The sequence below is a fragment of the Haliotis rubra genome, unplaced genomic scaffold, assembly GCF_003918875.1.
Source record: "Haliotis rubra isolate DU_JTF1 unplaced genomic scaffold, ASM391887v1 Scf1223, whole genome shotgun sequence".
Taxonomy (NCBI): domain Eukaryota; kingdom Metazoa; phylum Mollusca; class Gastropoda; order Lepetellida; family Haliotidae; genus Haliotis; species Haliotis rubra.
Genome location: NW_025765141.1, coordinates 147,257 through 164,457, shown reverse-complemented (window position 1 = coordinate 164,457; position 17,201 = coordinate 147,257). Strand labels below are relative to the sequence as shown.

Here is a 17,201-nt window from a genome sequence, read left to right as displayed (position 1 = left end):
TTAGACAATTCCAATTCTTCTCAGAAATAACAAAGTAACTCGAAACTTTTCTCAGATAAGAGTCCAAAGACTCAGAAAGGCCACATACCTGTTGTTGATAACTAGGATGTATTGCGTCAGGAAACAGTGGATAAATTAAGAATACTTTGTTGGTAAATTTTTTTCTGTTTACCACCCATGGCTGATAGAACATGGGTTGTACAAATTAATCAGTGAAATAAGAAGTGAAATATTACTTAGGTGGTGAAATACATTAAAACAAAAACATGAGCAAAGCCTATTTGATACTTTCCTTTATGTTTTGCAGTATTTGTATATTTGCAGATCGGAGAGTATCACATCTGCGGACACCGGTGGTCATGGTTTCAGTCCTACTATTTAATGACACCAGCAAGGATACATGTTATGAACTGATCGGATACAACATACGTGTACAACGGGATATTTTCATTTTAATCTTTCCTGCGTAAAGTATTCGTTGCCAGTATTGTCTAGGATATCATTATATGCCCTTCCTTCTGCGGTATTTATCATGCTCGTAGTACAAAATATAAGTGTCAATTATCTGAATTTTCTGTAACATAGATACAGGAAAGCAAATTAGATTCAACGCACGGTAAACACAACATGCGTTAATCATGCAATGATTGTCTTGTTCAGTAGTGACATAAAGCATAAAAATAATAACAAATATAACAATATCATAACAATAACGACAATTCATTAACACTTATTATATGTACAAAATACCAAATGCGAAAGTAAACTAAACATATTTTAATATTATATCATGGTATAACCATATACACTATTCCAGAGTTGTTCTCTGGACAGATCATATTCAGCTTTGTGTACATTAAATGTGGTATGTCATAGTACGCACGAAAAGGATGCACTACTCTCAACTCAGATTTGGTTGTTTTCATACACTTTGTTCTGAATGACATCATAAGGTGACTTCTCGTCTCTCTCCCTGGTGACTTCACTCAGTTCGGTGTAGTCTTGCTCATTTGTTCCAGATGTGTTCGCATGAGCAGGAACCTCTCCAGTGCCACCTGTGTCTGTATTTCTCACACCTGTGCTAGGTGAGGATATCCATTTCAGTCTGAAACAGAGATGTTTGATAGAAATAAGACATGTGACAGTTCTAGAGCCTGAAAATCTGAACTGTTGTATACTCCACAGGGAGCTGAAAATTGAAATCCAGTGCACACTGATCCATTGATAGAAACTGAAAACTTTCCGCTGAACCCGTACCTTTCGTAGACTGTATTAACAGCAATATCCGTGCACACATTATTTTAAAACCGTTTTATATAATTGTTACTGCTTCGTACAAAACCTTTTCAAAAGTTACCTTCCAGATTTCAGCAGACACATCATTAACCCACCAATCAGCAACAGCATTACTACAAGTACTACCGCTCCTCCAATGACACCGCTTGTAACAGGAGACACTGAACCAGATACACAAACGAATTAGTTGTGCGCTTGACATTATTTAATATCACTGACTATAATACGCACATTGCATAATTTATATCAACGTTCTAAAGCAACGGTTTATAAAGACATAAATGAGATTCGAACCTCTAACATCCTCATCACATCGGTCACCAGTGAAGCCGTCCAGACATTCTCCGGGACAGCGTCCATCTCCAACATTACATGTGACGTCACAATATCCACAACGAGTACAATCAGGTCCATAAGTTCCAGGCTTGCATCCTGAAAGTTAACAGTTCCGGTATTAAGTGATGAAGTTATGCTATCAAGAAGTACATTTAAATATGCTTCAGTAATGACATATCTTATCAAATCATTCTGGCTCTTCCACTGAATTCCCACTAATATACAGTAATATACAGCATATGAAACCCTGATGAGAGAGAACACATTTGAAAATACGGTAAAAATACAACGTATACAATTATCATGAGTGTTGCCCGATGCAAAATTTATGGTCTAAAGGAGATTATCGATCAAATGATGGAAATGCTTACAGGCTGTTGTACGCTATTACCACCTTTGTCAGCTTTGATAGAGGCAAGTGATAATTAGCTCTTTCATCAGTAAGTAAGTCCCACATCTAAACAGTGTTTCTGATTGAAATAATAAAACATCAATACTCTACACATACTGGCAGACCTGAGAGACCATGGGCACTGCGTACAAGACCGCACTCTCACCTGGCATTACTCCTTCCTAAGCCGACTCAGCTTGAAATCCTCAGCTTGAAATATCTTTTAAACCATTTCAGAGCTAGTGCTGTATAGACGCATATCAACATCATCTATGCGTTTCTAATTCTTAGAATATTTTTTAAATATGAATTTCTGGAAACATTACTCTGAGTACAGTCTGCTCCAAACCATCTTTCCCGACAACCGGCAGCGCAGGCTCCTGTCACGTGGTCGCAGGAGACTGGTGCAGTTTGGCAATGACGGGAATCACAAGACTTGCTGCAGATAGAACCGTACTTTCCGCTCTGACATGCTTCACGCAAAGAAAGAGAGAGACTGGTCACCGAACAATTACATCTTTGTTTCGTGAGGTTGAAATGTCTTGCAACAAGGTTTTCGATCTACATTCAATCAAGATGATACATACAGAGTCACAATAACAATGTTACTGAATTGTAATGTCATTGACAATTCACTCAGTATATAACATACAATTGGCATTTCGCATTACATAACTTACGCATTTGCACATGACAAAATAGCAGCACGTGTCATCTCTGCCAACTCTATTTCAACTCGATATGTATATCGGCAACAGTTCATTAGCATTCGGCATTACATATACGATATATATCTTGCATAACAGTAGAAATAGGTGCACTATGAAAATAATTCTAAGTCTTAGTCTCACGTATAATGCAGTCATCATTCTGCCATCCTTCCCGGCATCCGTCTGGGCACGATCCAGTGACGTCACACACAGATGATGGCGTTTAACAGTTGCGGGAACTGCAGAACTCTGTACATCCTGGTCCATACCTTCCAGGAGGACAGTTGACAGGCACTGTAAAATGTAAACATAGAAATGTAGTTTCGCTTAAATTTCCACCCTTTGAGAATTATTATAACTATTACAATATACTCCAGCAAATACAAAAAGAATACCCCTCCAAATGAGAAAATCACCCTTGGCATTCAAATATAAACCATGACATGGTGATATAATGTACGCATTACGTTATTAGATAGGATAAGTTTCATGACTTACAGTATGTTCATGGCACTATTGTTTTGCTTCATGTGAACACTGAACTTGGGTTTGCATGTGTTTGTGCCATAACACCTCATCATTTCTCGAACGCGGTGTGTGATCACTATTACATAGTTATTCATAAATACATGCTCAGTCGTAAAGTCGACACAAGGGAAATGATAAACCCGAGTTACGTATGAAAATGGGTTTATCATTTCCCTTTTGTGCAGTGATCTACTGTTTAGAGTATTGTTGGAGAGTCTTTGAGCAACATAATTATGGACTATGACCAAACGTTGTTCATAACCTGACATGACATACACCCTGGACATATGTGGTCATGTTTTATGTTTCACGTTAATTATATTTCACCAACAATTACTTTAGTGATTGAATGATAATTCGTCGCGTTATTACAAAAGTAAAAGGGAAAAGTTTCTTGTAAGGCTACCACACTTTGGATAATGCCTGACTGATCATGACACACACTCTGACTTAATCCATCTCGAAAGGTGTTCGTGTTCTCCTTCCTTATTTGCTTGTTGTATTATAAAGCATCCATAATGATGAGCATTGTTATTCAAAACTTTCATCCATTAACCAAGCCTTTTAGCCTTAATATTTAAATTTACTTTTAAAAATGTAACAATACAAGTAGTCCTGTTCTGGACCTCATGAGCGAACACATTCTGATTTGTTCTTGAAGACATTTGTCAATCAAACCTGTCGCCGAAGGGATATGTATTCCACTACTATTGGTTACAGATGAAAAGGTATTTCAGCTTGAAATGTATACTGCACATTTTATTTAAAACCGTTAGATGACCTAACTAGTAATATGTGAGTGAGTGAGTGAATTAAAGATTTACGTCACATCGGCAATATTCAGCCATATCGTTTATTAATTAAAACTAGTTTGAGCATCAGTAACATATGACATAATATCATAACCTGTACAGTCACCCTGTGTCCATCCCGTCTCACATCCACTGTCACAGGTTCCTGTTGAGTGACAGGAAGAGTTCCCTGCACATTGTCTGGAGGAGCATACACCACGACAGTCAGGTCAATAATGATTGGAATCGCAAGCTGAAATACGACAGCACGGTTTCCATATTGTAATTTACCATAAGGTGTACCGTACATATTCTGAAGAAAGTCTTTGGCTCAAACTTTAATTCTTATTATCTTACTAATAATTACGATTCATTTTAATGACTGACCTTCTTTACAATCAACACCCATCCATCCAGCTTTACATCCAGAATCACATGATCACATGATGAATTTCCGGCACAGTGTCTTTCAGAGCAAAGACTAGTACAATTTTCGCCGTACTTTCCATTGGCACATTCTGTGAGAAAGAACGGTAGAGGTTAGAGCGCATTCACGGCTGCATGTGCATTGACGCTCTTCATGGTAAGTTCCTTTAACAATAACTGATATATTTTGTTTCAAGTTGCAAATGATTCTTGGGCCGTTCCATACCGATAAACTGTCAACATTCCTTGCCTTGTGTGCAGTCAACCCCTATCCAATCAGGAAGACATTCTGTGTCACATGCTCCAGTGTGCCGGTCACATGACGAACTTGGAAGTGAACACTTCCGCCCAGGACACGTTTTCTTGCAGTTAGTGCCATACGCAGTGCTGTTGCAAGTTTTAAAATATGGACAAGAAGTAAAACATTCATTCGTAAATAAGGTTGAAAGGCTTTTGACTTGTGAAGCACTCTTGGTAATCGGTTCAACAAAGTGTATGGAACGGGTCAGTAGATATTGTTGATGCACCTGAAAACTTACCAACAGTAAGACCTCAACAACCACGGCCTTTTGTTAAATGTTCATCAATCATGTGATTTAATTCTTAGCAGTGATTTAATGGGGCTTTCAATGCATTAGGTAAAGTGTTCATAAGAAAGTGGACATTTTTTTAGAAAATGGTTATTTCACACTCACTTACCAATAGGTCTTTTCCAGTACTTACCCTCTTTACAGTCAACACCCATCCATCCAGCTTTACATCCTGAATCACATGACCCAGTCACATGGTCACATGATGAATTTCCTGCACAGTGTCTCTCGGTACAAAGACTAGTACAGTTTCGCCGTACTTGCCCCTGGAACATCCTGTAATAAAGACATCATGAGCTTACAATGTGCTTGATAGTTATATCTACATACACTGATGTTTTTTCTGTTAACCATGTGTGGCAGGCTTCTTTTTTGAATAACTTGCAAGGTATAGCTGATGCATTTGAGCTGCCTTCTTTCTCTGCCTGCCATGCAACTGTGTATTTAATTTGTCCAGTTGCACGTTACCTTGTGTGCAGTCAAAGTCCATCCAACCAGGAAGACATCCTGTGTCACATGCTCCAGTGCGACGGTCGCATGACGAATTTGGAGATGAACACCTCCGTTCAGCACACGTTTTCTTGCAGTTAGTACCATACGTGGTGCTGTTGCAAGCTGTAAAATATGGGCAAGAAGTAAAATATTCATTCGTAAATAATGTTGAAAGCAAGCTGTAAAATATAGACAAGCAGGAGATTTAGCATTCATTAAAATAAGTAGGCTTTTGTTTCACCAAGTTGGTTTATCAAAGCGAATGAAACGAGTCAGTAGGTCCGAGTTGATGCACCACTAGCATGGAGCCGACAGTAAGATCTCCAGAACGATCGCCTCTTGTTATACCTTTGCATTAACAATGACGAACTTAAGATGACAGTCAACAAGCCATGTAAAGGCATCTACAGCCACAAATACCACTGACTGGGACACACAATACTGGCAGTAACATTTTCTCACCAGTATCACATCTCTGTCCCTGCCACCCTGGTCTACAGTTTCCTCTACAGTTTCCATGACAGAATCCAGTCAAGCGATCACAGGTTGAATCCAGGCAGTGACAGAACGTATTACACTTCACTCCGTAGATTCCTGGGCTGCAAGCTGGTGCATTATTAACACAAGATAAGTACATACAAACAAGCCCATATATCAAGGGTAACTTGTAGGCATAAATGGAATGGAAATTGTGGAAATATGGAATCGATGAATTGCCGACATTATGCAATTTACATGATTTGATCAGTGATTGCTCTGTAGTTCTATGGATTGATAGTTGATAGGAATGGACAGTATGCAACGCAGTACATGTACACATCGAATTCGACCATTTGTCGAGTATTTTATGTTATGTATAGACATTGCTTCATAGCTACAGAACGGAGGGAGTCTGAAAACAATATCGTTTTTGTTCACAGTTAAATGACTAAGACGCTGATGCTCGAGACACCATGTTTATCCTTACAAATAGAGTCTAAATATGTTACTAAATGGGCCACGCTAAATGGTCAAGTGCATTTGCCTACTGTTTCCATCTCAGCACCAGAACCAAAGTGTGATTTCCATAACAAATTAGGAGCTGTCAACGTGGCAACCAAATAGATAAAACATTATGGCGAGAACGGAGTCATGTTTCTCTGTTTGGTAATGATGTCGGATGCAGTTCCCTATTTTGGTGTATACCACATTTTCCCGCAATTATTTCAGCTGAACAACTGTCTTGATGTTTATGACGGTGCCACCAGTGGGGCAGGATACGCTCACCTTCTGCAAACACCTGGTATCATCACTATGTCATAGCGATTAATAAACACATGCTCTGTCATTGTAGTGCATGGTGACAAATCACTGGACTGTATGGCCCAGACTCGATTTATTTACAAACAACATCATACAACTATAATACTGCTGAAACAAGTATACTGTATATTCATGTTATAGTCACAAATGTAAAATAGACTCTTCTTTCAGCAGAGAGTTCTTATGGATGTGGAAAGGGTTTTGTCGCGTCTATTTTACAAAAATGAGTACACTGAGTCAACACTGTCACACTTTCACAATGTATTTGATAATGCTTCTCAAATACTGTGACAAAGTTCTGGCACAAACCTTACAAAGACTGGGGAAGAGTCGTGAAACACACGAATAGACAAATACTTGTAAATACAATGAATGAATGTTTACCATAGATCTCCACCTCACAAATGTTCAGTGCACTAGCATAGCCATCGTTTCCTCCTGTCCCTTGGACTAACATGTTAGTTTTATATCTCTATCTATGTTAACCTAGTTCTTTTACTGTCCTTTGTCAACAAGTTTTAAGGAATAAATTTATTATTATTGATGTATATCTTGCTTAAGTCACGGTATGGATGAAATATTGTCGATGTTACTCTAAATCTCAACTCACTCATATCGAGTGTGCATAGGTTCATCTCTTAACTAAATTATTATCTCTTAACTAAATTATTATCTCTTAACTAAATCATACTGAATAAACCCGGAGATGTGGAGAGTTTTCAATATTTGTTTTGAATCTAGTTTCAGCTGTTTAAAGCGTCCAGTTATTAAACACGGGGTAGTACCAGCTAATTGTATTAATAGAGCGGGATCTTCTGCGAGAAAGTAACAATATAAGTTTTGAAGCATGCATATCGCATGTATTTTTAATGGAACAAATAGAAACAATCATTTCAAATACCCAGCTATATGAATGTAAAAAAACCTTTCAACGCTGCCACACTCCCAAAATAAGGAATGTATCCTGGAACGGAATTTACAACGACTTTGCTGTTGAAGGGCAATAAAACACACATGCATCACCAGTACCCGATTCACAATTACCAAATTACTAATAAATAAAATAAATAAAATTAATGATTTACCATAGATCTCCACCTCACAGATGTTGAGTGCATAATTGTCTCCAGGCCCTATCCACGGGTTCCTGATGGTGACGTATCTGCCGATACCGTTAAACGTCAAGTCAGTTGGGTTGGGGGTTGAACTCGGGATGGTGGAACAGATGCTGGAGGTGTCGTTGTTCAGATAGATGTTGGAGTTGGCATTACTCCAGTAGACTTGAGTGAAACATATACTGTTTCAGACTGCGTTACACTATTACACTGTGTTTATATAGCTTATGTTAACCTATATATCAGATCACAAAATTATGTTCATGCAATGGACTAATGCATGAGAGGAGACGCACCCAATCCAACAATATGTGCATTCGAGCAGAGGCTGTTTAGACTGATTACACCCAAACTCGTTTGTTTGCAAATCGTAACGGCACGAAGTTCAAAAATCATCTGAATGTACATGTGCACATGATCACTCTCAATATTTGATTCTTTCACTGATCCCGACATATGTAGTTATAGTCAACGGTACAAATTCTTAAGTTGTTCATACAGTACAACCAGAAATTATTGAGAAGTTAAAGATTGTACTTTTTCAATTTTTTTCACTCATTACTCACGTATTAAATGTGAATATTAGCAGAACATAACTCCAGATTCAAAGACAGGTGAACAGTTAGTACTTTGTCAAGTCACCATGGGCAGCAATGCAGGCTTCAATGCGGCGGGGCATACTACTGATCAAAGAAGTTAGAAAGTCGTGGTCCATGCTGTCCCAATATCGGACCACCTCTCCTTTCATTTCAGCAATATTTGTCAGATTTTTCTTATTGACACTTTCCTTCATAAGTCCAAAAACATTTTCTAATGGATTTAAGTCAGTGCTATAGCTTTGCCAATCTAATAATGTAATAGTTTGGGTCCGAAACCAGGCCTGTGAATGCTTTGAACGATGTTTTGGGTCGTTGTCCTGCTGGAAAATCCAAAACTGTCCATAGAACACGTGAGCAGATGGAAGTAAATGTCCCTCGAGAATATCTGTGTATCGCTCACTGTTCATATTCCCTTCAAATACACAGAGGGGCGTTGCCCCTAACACAGATATGCCACCCCACACATTCAATTTCGGACTGTACTTTGGGCGCTGATACAAAGGTTTTTCAGTTTGTTTGGTCCAGAATGTCAGTGTATTAGGAAACAGCCACACAGAACTTTCATCTGAGAAAATCACATTGTCCAGTTAAAATTTCTATGCTGTAAGCACCAGTTCAACCTTCGCTCCTTTTGTTCAGGTTTTATGATCGGTGATGGAATTCCTCGACTTTTCTGCCAACCCATTGCATACAGCTCAGTTCCAATTGTCTCCTTACAGACAGCCACAGTTCCTCTTTCAATCATATCCAGCCTTAAGTTTTCTAAACTCCTTCGTTTGTTTTTAGAAACAAGAATACGAAGCCGCCTCCTGTTACCGACAGTCAATTTTCTGGGCCTCCCTGGTGCTCAATACCATATCCATTTGCAATATTTTTCAAAACAGGATAAACATTGGACAAAGGGATGCCTGTTCTACTTGAAATCACTTAAGCTGATCTGATGTCCTTGTTATAATACTCTAAAATCAACTTCCTCTTCTCTCAATCATCCATACTGAGGATCACTAAAAACGCCGTCTGCTAGCAAGTAAACAAAGGGGGATAACTCTTCACAAACTAATGAAAAAGGATTAACGGAGTTATCTCTCTTGAATGAAACCAAGCACTTGATAGCTGGTCAAGGATGTTTATACTAGAAGTCCAACTAAACATATTCCTAAAATTCTCAATAATTTCTGGTCATACTATACGTTCTTCTAACAATAAGACCCACTACTGCTGTTATTGAACTTCCCTTACAGCAGACCGCCTCCGTGGTGTAGTGTTTTGGGCGTCTGCCCAGAGGGCGGAAGGTCGCGGGTTCGATCCAAGGCCGCGTCTTACCAAGAGACGCCAAAATATGGTACAATATACCTGGCGCTCAGCATTAATGGATACAACAAGAACTGGTCATGTCGGAGTCAGTATGATATGTCTGAGCGGGGTATTCATTGTTAACTTCGGCATGATATATCAGTGAGCCTGCACTATAAACCAGCGTAAGTATGGGCTAGTACAAGCAGCCACACATACACACGCACCTCACCTCACCCATTACATCAGCGGAATGGCCCTGTTTACTTTCAATGTGTAAATAGCTTATAAAACAGAATAGAAATAATAGGCTTGCTAGAAATAAGTACAGGTATCACACGTTGAGATATATCAGGTCATGGGGCGTTACTGTTATTGCTATAGTTTGATCATCGGCGTATAGTAAAATTGTCTCCTCAGATAGAGCAATACCAGTCTATTGCACATATCTGGGTTTCCGTCTCCCTTTGTCCATCACATATTTGTTGTTTAGAAACTTGAGGTGGATTTACTTCTAAGCCGATTCACTGATGTGGAGTGTTGAAATAGGTTGATAAATATGTTGTCAGCAGAACACTTGTTGAAGAATTACGTGATTGCTAAATTGTTACTTTTTCATGTGTTTGATGTACTATAGTGAAAAACTAGACTTCAGTAATGTGTCTAAGGTGAGTCTAAGGTGATACATAACAATCTAAATAGCATCGTTCTCTCTTAGATCACGAAGCCTGGATACCTACATCCACGTCTGCTGTAGATCCTGATGTCGTACAGCTGGAAGTCCCGGCCCAGATCCACTGTCCAGTAGTGGTGTAACGATTCATCGATAGTATCGATGTTTGCATCGTCAACTACGCGATACGAGTGCATCGATACAAAACATGTTTAGGCAATATATCAGGATATTTATATCGCGAGGGTCCATGATACATCGATGTATCGCCACAAGAGACGATATATCCCGATACTACTTAAATATTACTTAAAGTTGTAGGGAGTATTGCATAAGTAATAGGAAGGGAGTCTCTTTGAATTTTTTCTGAATTTTAAAAACAAACTGAACCTAAAAGACATTTGTTTGTGTCTGCCATCGTTGTTACATAAACAAAGGAGTAAGTGTATCAGTGAAAGCATGTGAACAATCTCTGTGAACTGTAAAGACTTGTCTTTAAGTAATTGAAACATGTTTTAGTTGTTTGACAAACACCATTTATTAACAACTATGAACGATGTCTTAGCTTTGTTAAGAAAGAGAAGATAAACTTTAGAAAGCATACTTATGAGTTTTGTGCAGTGATTCTGGTATAAATTACTGTATAAATTGCCTGTGCAAGCATTGGTGCAGAAACACAACTTTCCAAGGGAAACCTAGAGCAAGGTGTACTGAATATGTTTGATTGTACTTTCTTAAGCATTAAATGCTGAAACTTTATTACATGAACAGCCTTTTAAGTGTGTGTGAATGTAACACATGTTGTGATGAATAACAAATGAAGATTCAGTCATTTTATCTATCATATATGTCCTGTTTTTAGGATTGTAAAGTATCGGGATAAGTATCGTATCGCCATCACTGTATCGTGATGATAATCGTCTCGCAGGTTCCTTGCCAATACTTTCATGATATATCGTCTCGCCTCATTAAACTAGTATCGGGATATATCGTCTCGCCACTTAGGCCACGATACACAGCTCTACTGTCCAGTCTGACGGAGATCTAAAAGCGTGGAAACAGGTTCTACCCTCACCACGTATGTCACTGTCTCCGTCCACAGCCTTTGACGGGTACCAGTATCCATACATTCCAGATGTTGTTGATACTGTCTTGCTCAGTGCAATGTTTTCTATAAAAACAAGCATTATGTCTTTGTACACTTCAGATGTTGCTGATGCTGTCTTGTTTAGGGCAATATTTTCTGTGAAGTACAACAATAATGTTACGTCACTGCCCCCATCTATAGCCTCAATACGCTCAAGATGTTGCTCTCGTCGTCTGTGCAATGTAGGACAATAATCATGTCCTCACAAAATTCCATACATTCCCAATACATGTATGTGAAAAGGTTAACATGGGTTTAAATGCATGGTGATATTCGGATTCTAGTTAATAGTCTAATGTCAATCACAACCCTACAACCTTTATGTTGTATTACAAATGTCATATATGGTGTGAGTTAAGGGATCATCATTCAATTTATAATGATTTGTACCAAGATGCTGTTTTCACACCGACCAAAGCAGAATATTAAACACATCAAAATCAAAGCCAGTGTATGTGTCACTCACGTTTCTGGCAAAGACCGACTTCCTTTCTCCATCCCGGATCACAAGAACCAGAACAGGCACCTGTAGTCTCGTCACATGATGTCCCGCAGTGACAGGAGTAGCTACAGGAGTCTCCAAACCATCCTGGTTGACAGGAACCTGTGGGGAGACACAGAGATGTGCGATTCAATGCGATTACACGTCTGTTTATCATCAACTTGAGTGAGTGAGTGAGTGAGTTAAGGATTTAAGGCACATCGGCAGTATTTCAGCCATATCGTGACTAAATCAAGTTATCGAAATATAAAATTAAAGGTAAATCATACAAACAAGTCAACTAAGGACAGGAAAACAACTAGATTATCACAGATATAAATTTTAAGACTAGTAATTACATTTAAACCATTTTAACTTCACATGACAAGACAATATAAAAACAGACTATATATTGCCAACAACTGAAGGTAGATCACCATACTAGGGACCATCATTCTGCCTCCTGCATGGACCCCAGCTGGATTTACATCATCCCTCAGTTGTTAGCTATTGTAGGCAAGTCTAGTCATATCAACTTTAGTCCCTGCAATGATTGTGTCCTGGACCATTTCAAGCTTTATCATTTGCATCATTTGTATGCCATCAAACTTTGAGTCCTTTTATCGCCCAATCGCGATGATATCCCAATACCCTCAACAAGGAAGTGAAATACCTACAACGTAGACGTTTGATCACTAAATATGTATTAACCCCGCCCAATGTACCGCTTTGAAGTGTTCAACTTTGGAACAAATATCGAGGAGAGATTCAGCTTCAGTGGGCTTCGGATGAGGAAGGAGAGCTACATTCGCAGCATCCATTGGGTAAGCGAACCAGTATCAGTGACACAAGCAAAACAAACTGTGTATTTACTTTATATGGTTTCATAACCTTTGCTTCAACAAAATGGTAGTTCAAGTGCATGTTTACCTCATGTGATCTGGCATGTGGGATGACCAGGGCCCCGAAATAAGGCTGCAATAACCAAGGGATAGGACAGGGACAGGACCCAGGAGTAGGGAGGACAGAGCCGCAGGATAGGGGTGTTATGAAAGTTGGGTAGGAATAACTGGACAGCAGGTTAGGAATGTTAGGAGCATGGGGTAAGGATAAGATGATCTGGGGACATTGGTAATAGGACCACACCGTAGGGGTATAACCACACTTAGGTCTGGGACCCAATGTACGATAAGATGAGGAAGGGAAAGGGATAATAGGGCTCTGGGGTAGAATTAACAGAATCCAGATGTAGAGATGACAGGACCCGGGGATAAGTATTGCAGAAAGCTTTGTTTGGGATGTCAGGCAAACCTGGGACAAGGCTCGGGCAAATTTAATACATTTGATACATCCTTAGAGTAGTGGTCATAGAATAACTGGTTAGGGATGACCAACCACGGTGATTGGGGAATATAGGGTTGCTTTGGACGGGATAACAGAACCGGGTGGTAGGGAATATTACATATGGCCATTACATCATTACGGTGGGCGAGCTGTCTAAGGCTCCAGGCTAGTAATCCAGCGAGCTTGGAGATGACGGGATCGAGCCCATTTGTGACCGGGTGTAAAAACCTTGGAGTCAACGTTGTGTGCAGACTCTTGTCACAACCCCAACTTTTGTCACAACCCCTAGTGTACAATACACAACCCTGTGCACTTAAAAGAACCCATGAATCCGTTGGTAGATGACCAGATGGTGGCCACATGAACACGTGCAAACACCTAGTTGTGGGTACAGCAACGTGCAGTAAACTTGGACAAGGTACTATGACTATGTGTTCTTGTCCACCCAGCTGTAAATGGATACCTCTTTAGGATGGGAAAGCCACATTAACTTGATGCGCCTAGTATTCAGCAAGAGTTGTATGATCCCAAGGGAGTTGAGATTGAAAATACGAAGTGCCGTTGTGATGGACATCGAATGATCGAGGAAAACAGAGCGCCTTTGAGCAGTTGAACTGGATATCGGCGCTATACAAATGTTAGTATAATAATAATTACATTAATTTATACAAGCATACATGTAAGTCCGACTAATTTGCGTTAATCAGATATGAAAAGATTTGGTCATCCGTCATTATACGTTTACCCTTTCACAGTATAGTTGGGTTACAGTGTGTGAGTCAAGCAGTGGAGTAAACCTTGTTTGTTGTTAGTAACCTGGACATTCAGTGACTAGTTCCGAAGCGACAAGAATTTCTGGAGTGTGGTAGGTGTCTTACTGATTTGTGGCTGACAGTTTTCCTGCTACATAGAGATTTTATAAGATAGGCAATATCCTTGCTTTGGCCAAGGACTAAGTCTGTTGCCTGCCCCACTGGTGGGGCTAGGTGACCTCGACATTGTTAATTGCTGAACATAAGAGATAAATAGGACTGCAGTTTTCACCAGGTATTGTGGCGATCCTATTAAGTACGTTCAGCCTGATAAGCAGCAACACAAGCGACACAGACATTACCCAAATTATATGTCTCTGATGTTTACGAATTACATAAACTCGCATACATAAACATGATAAATGAATTATTTTGTGTTTCTCATGTGGTTTTAATGTGTGGATCAAAGGACAATGTAGTCTCTGAGATGAAAAGGTAATTTCGTAAATTATCTGTTAAAGTATAAAAGTCGTACAGCCTCCTACAGCAAACTACTCCGTAGCCCGTTTCTCGGTTTGCATATGTTTCTCGGCTAACATCACTGGTGGAAACATTACGTTTATGTTTTTCGACGGATATAATATCTCAGTTGGACTCACAATTAAACAGCGACACGACAACGTTCTCAAAGTTTACAGTCCCACAATGCATCCATGCAAGCGCTGATCTAAACTTACGTTGGTAGTAGAAATGCGACGTTCATATTTCCCCATATGGTTTACGTTAATCACAGATGTAATTAAAATAATTTAGAGAAGATATTTAACCCTAACGTCAAACTGTTTATCATTTGTTTTCTTGGTAACGTGCGTCTTTACGTAGGCGGCAGTCACGTCAATTCAACATCACGTTAGTTAGCCCTGAGCGAGGATCATTTATTTAGGTCACAGACACCGTCGTTTTTCTGTTTGTTTTGTGAGTTAGATTGATCGTAATTAACGTTAAAAAGTATCAAATTTGGCATCTTAGCAAGCGTCCTCGTAGTTTTACTATAATAGTTCAGGGTAAAAGTGTACTTTATTGCACTATACATGGGGGTAGAGCGAACCGTTTTTCTTAATTTTCACACTGAAGAAATCTAGACTTGCAGACATGCTTGGGATTTACTTTGGTATCAAAAAGCGAGTCTGAGCGTGTTATTGTGGGTGTTATTGATGGGTTCGACATATATAACATTCTTCTTGGGCCGGGTGGAATTTGGAGGTTGAAGAACGTATTACGTAAGCAACGTGAGTCCACGATGTGAGAACCGGTAGACAGCATGCAATCAAACTGGAGAGTGTCTTTCACTGACTGACATCAAACTTGACATTGTCTTTCACTGCCGGGCATCAAACTGGACAGTGTCTTTCACTGACTGGCATCAAACTGGACAGTGTCTTTCACTGACTGGCATCAAACTGGACAGTGTCTTTCACTGACTGGCATCAAGCTGGCATCAAACACTCATTCATGGAATGAGTAGCTGAGTGGGTCAGATATCGCTGACATTGTGGGCCGGCGATTAGGTGCCTGACTCTAAGAGTCTGGGTATTGTGGTGTTACCGCTCAGTGTGTCCCCACTAAGGGTCATAATGTTGAACAGACAACTGCACGCATTCAAAGCTCCCACACTTTACTTGAATGAACATTCGGTCTGCCCATGCGCAGATACTTTTCCGCTGCTATTTAAATAGCCAGACAATACAACATAAACCGGGCCATACCGGACAAAAAGCAGAAACACTACAGGTATGAGTGTTGAAGATTAATGTATCAATTACTTATATTATGCTCGTCACGATTAGAATAGAATGCATATGCAACAAATCGAAATTGACGATCCTAATTATCCTCGTTTCATAATTATTAGTCACACCTTCAAAACAGAACGTATGCAAATCCTTCATGAACTCACTCTAAATTTCCTTGAGATTGTCAGGTACTGGCAAATGTGAGCAAACGTTCATATGTTCACGTTACGCTAGCCTTATAGAATAGTTGCGTCATGTTGACCAGCCAAATGTACGCGTTGCCAAGGCACATTAGCTTAGTGACCATTACTTGAGTGTCTAAACCGAACATAATACAAGGAACCTCTATTATGTGTGATAGAAGAAGAGACTTTGCAACTGAAGGCATCCTTACTTGCTAAACTATTAGGCCTTGCATTTTATGTAATCTTTTTTGTCGTTATACTAAGGTATAATGATCAATGACGACTAGAGTAGGAAATGAGTTGCAACCATATGATCCCCTTCCGTGATTGAAATGTACATTTGTACCGAAAATAGTACATTCATTGATTTTCAAAGATTAGCCGAAGTACAAATAGCCACTGCCTGTGTCATGTCATGTTCACGATACATTGTGATGAGAGAATAACAGTCAAGCATGTCCTGTTTGACTGTGTTGATTTTACCATTACAAGGGATAAGTATTTCAATATTGAAACTGTTAAGGATCTATTTATAACTGTTAATTTTCATTTAAAGGTCACATGCAACGTAAAACACAACTTTGCAGATTCCGATACCTTTCGGTATGGACTTACCAAAACAAATCATCAAAAATGCAAATTCAACTTATAAAGTTGAAAAATAACGCGATGAAAAAAAACGCGCGAAATCGGGGTTCAAACGTTTCACTAATTTCCCCCACGACTTTTCTGGGGAAAACGGGTTTCAACAGCTGGACTGCGCTCATAGCACGTGCGCAAGTAAATAGGTTCGCGCAGCTTGGAAGCGGGTTGTCGGGTGAATACTCGGTGAAGGTTTTGGTGTGAGCTATTTTTCTAATGTTTTGTTGATATCTCACAGGCGCGAGCTTTTTATATGTTATGACAGTAAATTAACTGTTTATATCATTTCATTTGTCTATTTCACCACACGTTCTT

General features: G+C 39.4%; 1 protein-coding gene and 1 long non-coding RNA gene across 3 annotated transcripts; one reads left to right on the top strand and one right to left on the bottom strand.

The window, feature by feature from the left end:
* Window positions 1-1,590: 1,590 nt before the first annotated feature.
* LOC124265975 (cell death abnormality protein 1-like) lies at window positions 1,591-7,457 on the bottom strand. 2 transcript variants are annotated; one of them, XM_046700800.1, is made up of 8 exons: window positions 7,247-7,433; window positions 6,023-6,166; window positions 5,537-5,683; window positions 4,440-4,570; window positions 4,168-4,305; window positions 2,875-3,027; window positions 2,350-2,496; window positions 1,591-1,728 (listed from the first exon to the last, which is right to left on the bottom strand). In XM_046700800.1, the coding sequence occupies exons 1-7, from the start codon at window positions 7,317-7,319 to the stop codon at window positions 2,407-2,409; spliced, it is 876 nt and encodes a 291-aa protein (XP_046556756.1). In that variant the 5' UTR covers window positions 7,320-7,433; the 3' UTR covers window positions 1,591-1,728; window positions 2,350-2,406. The 2 variants fall into 2 exon arrangements, with proteins under 2 accessions (XP_046556756.1, XP_046556757.1); XM_046700801.1 differs by lacking the exon at window positions 2,875-3,027 and having other exon boundaries at window positions 7,247-7,457.
* A 4,119-nt stretch (window positions 7,458-11,576) lies between these two features.
* Window positions 11,577-16,191, top strand: LOC124265979. Its single transcript, XR_006895601.1, has 3 exons — window positions 11,577-11,660; window positions 15,852-15,856; window positions 16,179-16,191. It is a non-coding gene; the product is annotated as an uncharacterized LOC124265979 (long non-coding RNA).
* The last annotated feature ends 1,010 nt before the right edge of the window (window positions 16,192-17,201 follow it).

Coding starts and splice junctions, on each gene's coding strand:
- LOC124265975 (XM_046700800.1), bottom strand. CDS start 7,319: ATGTTAGTCCAAGGGACAGGAGGAAACGATGGCTATGCTAGTGCACTG. Junction 4,571..5,536: donor GGACTTTGACTGCACACAAG/GTAACGTGCAAC, acceptor TCTTTCTCACAG/AATGTGCCAATGGAAAGTAC. Junction 4,306..4,439: donor GGGTGTTGATTGTAAAGAAG/GTCAGTCATTAA, acceptor GTCGTATTTCAG/CTTGCGATTCCAATCATTAT.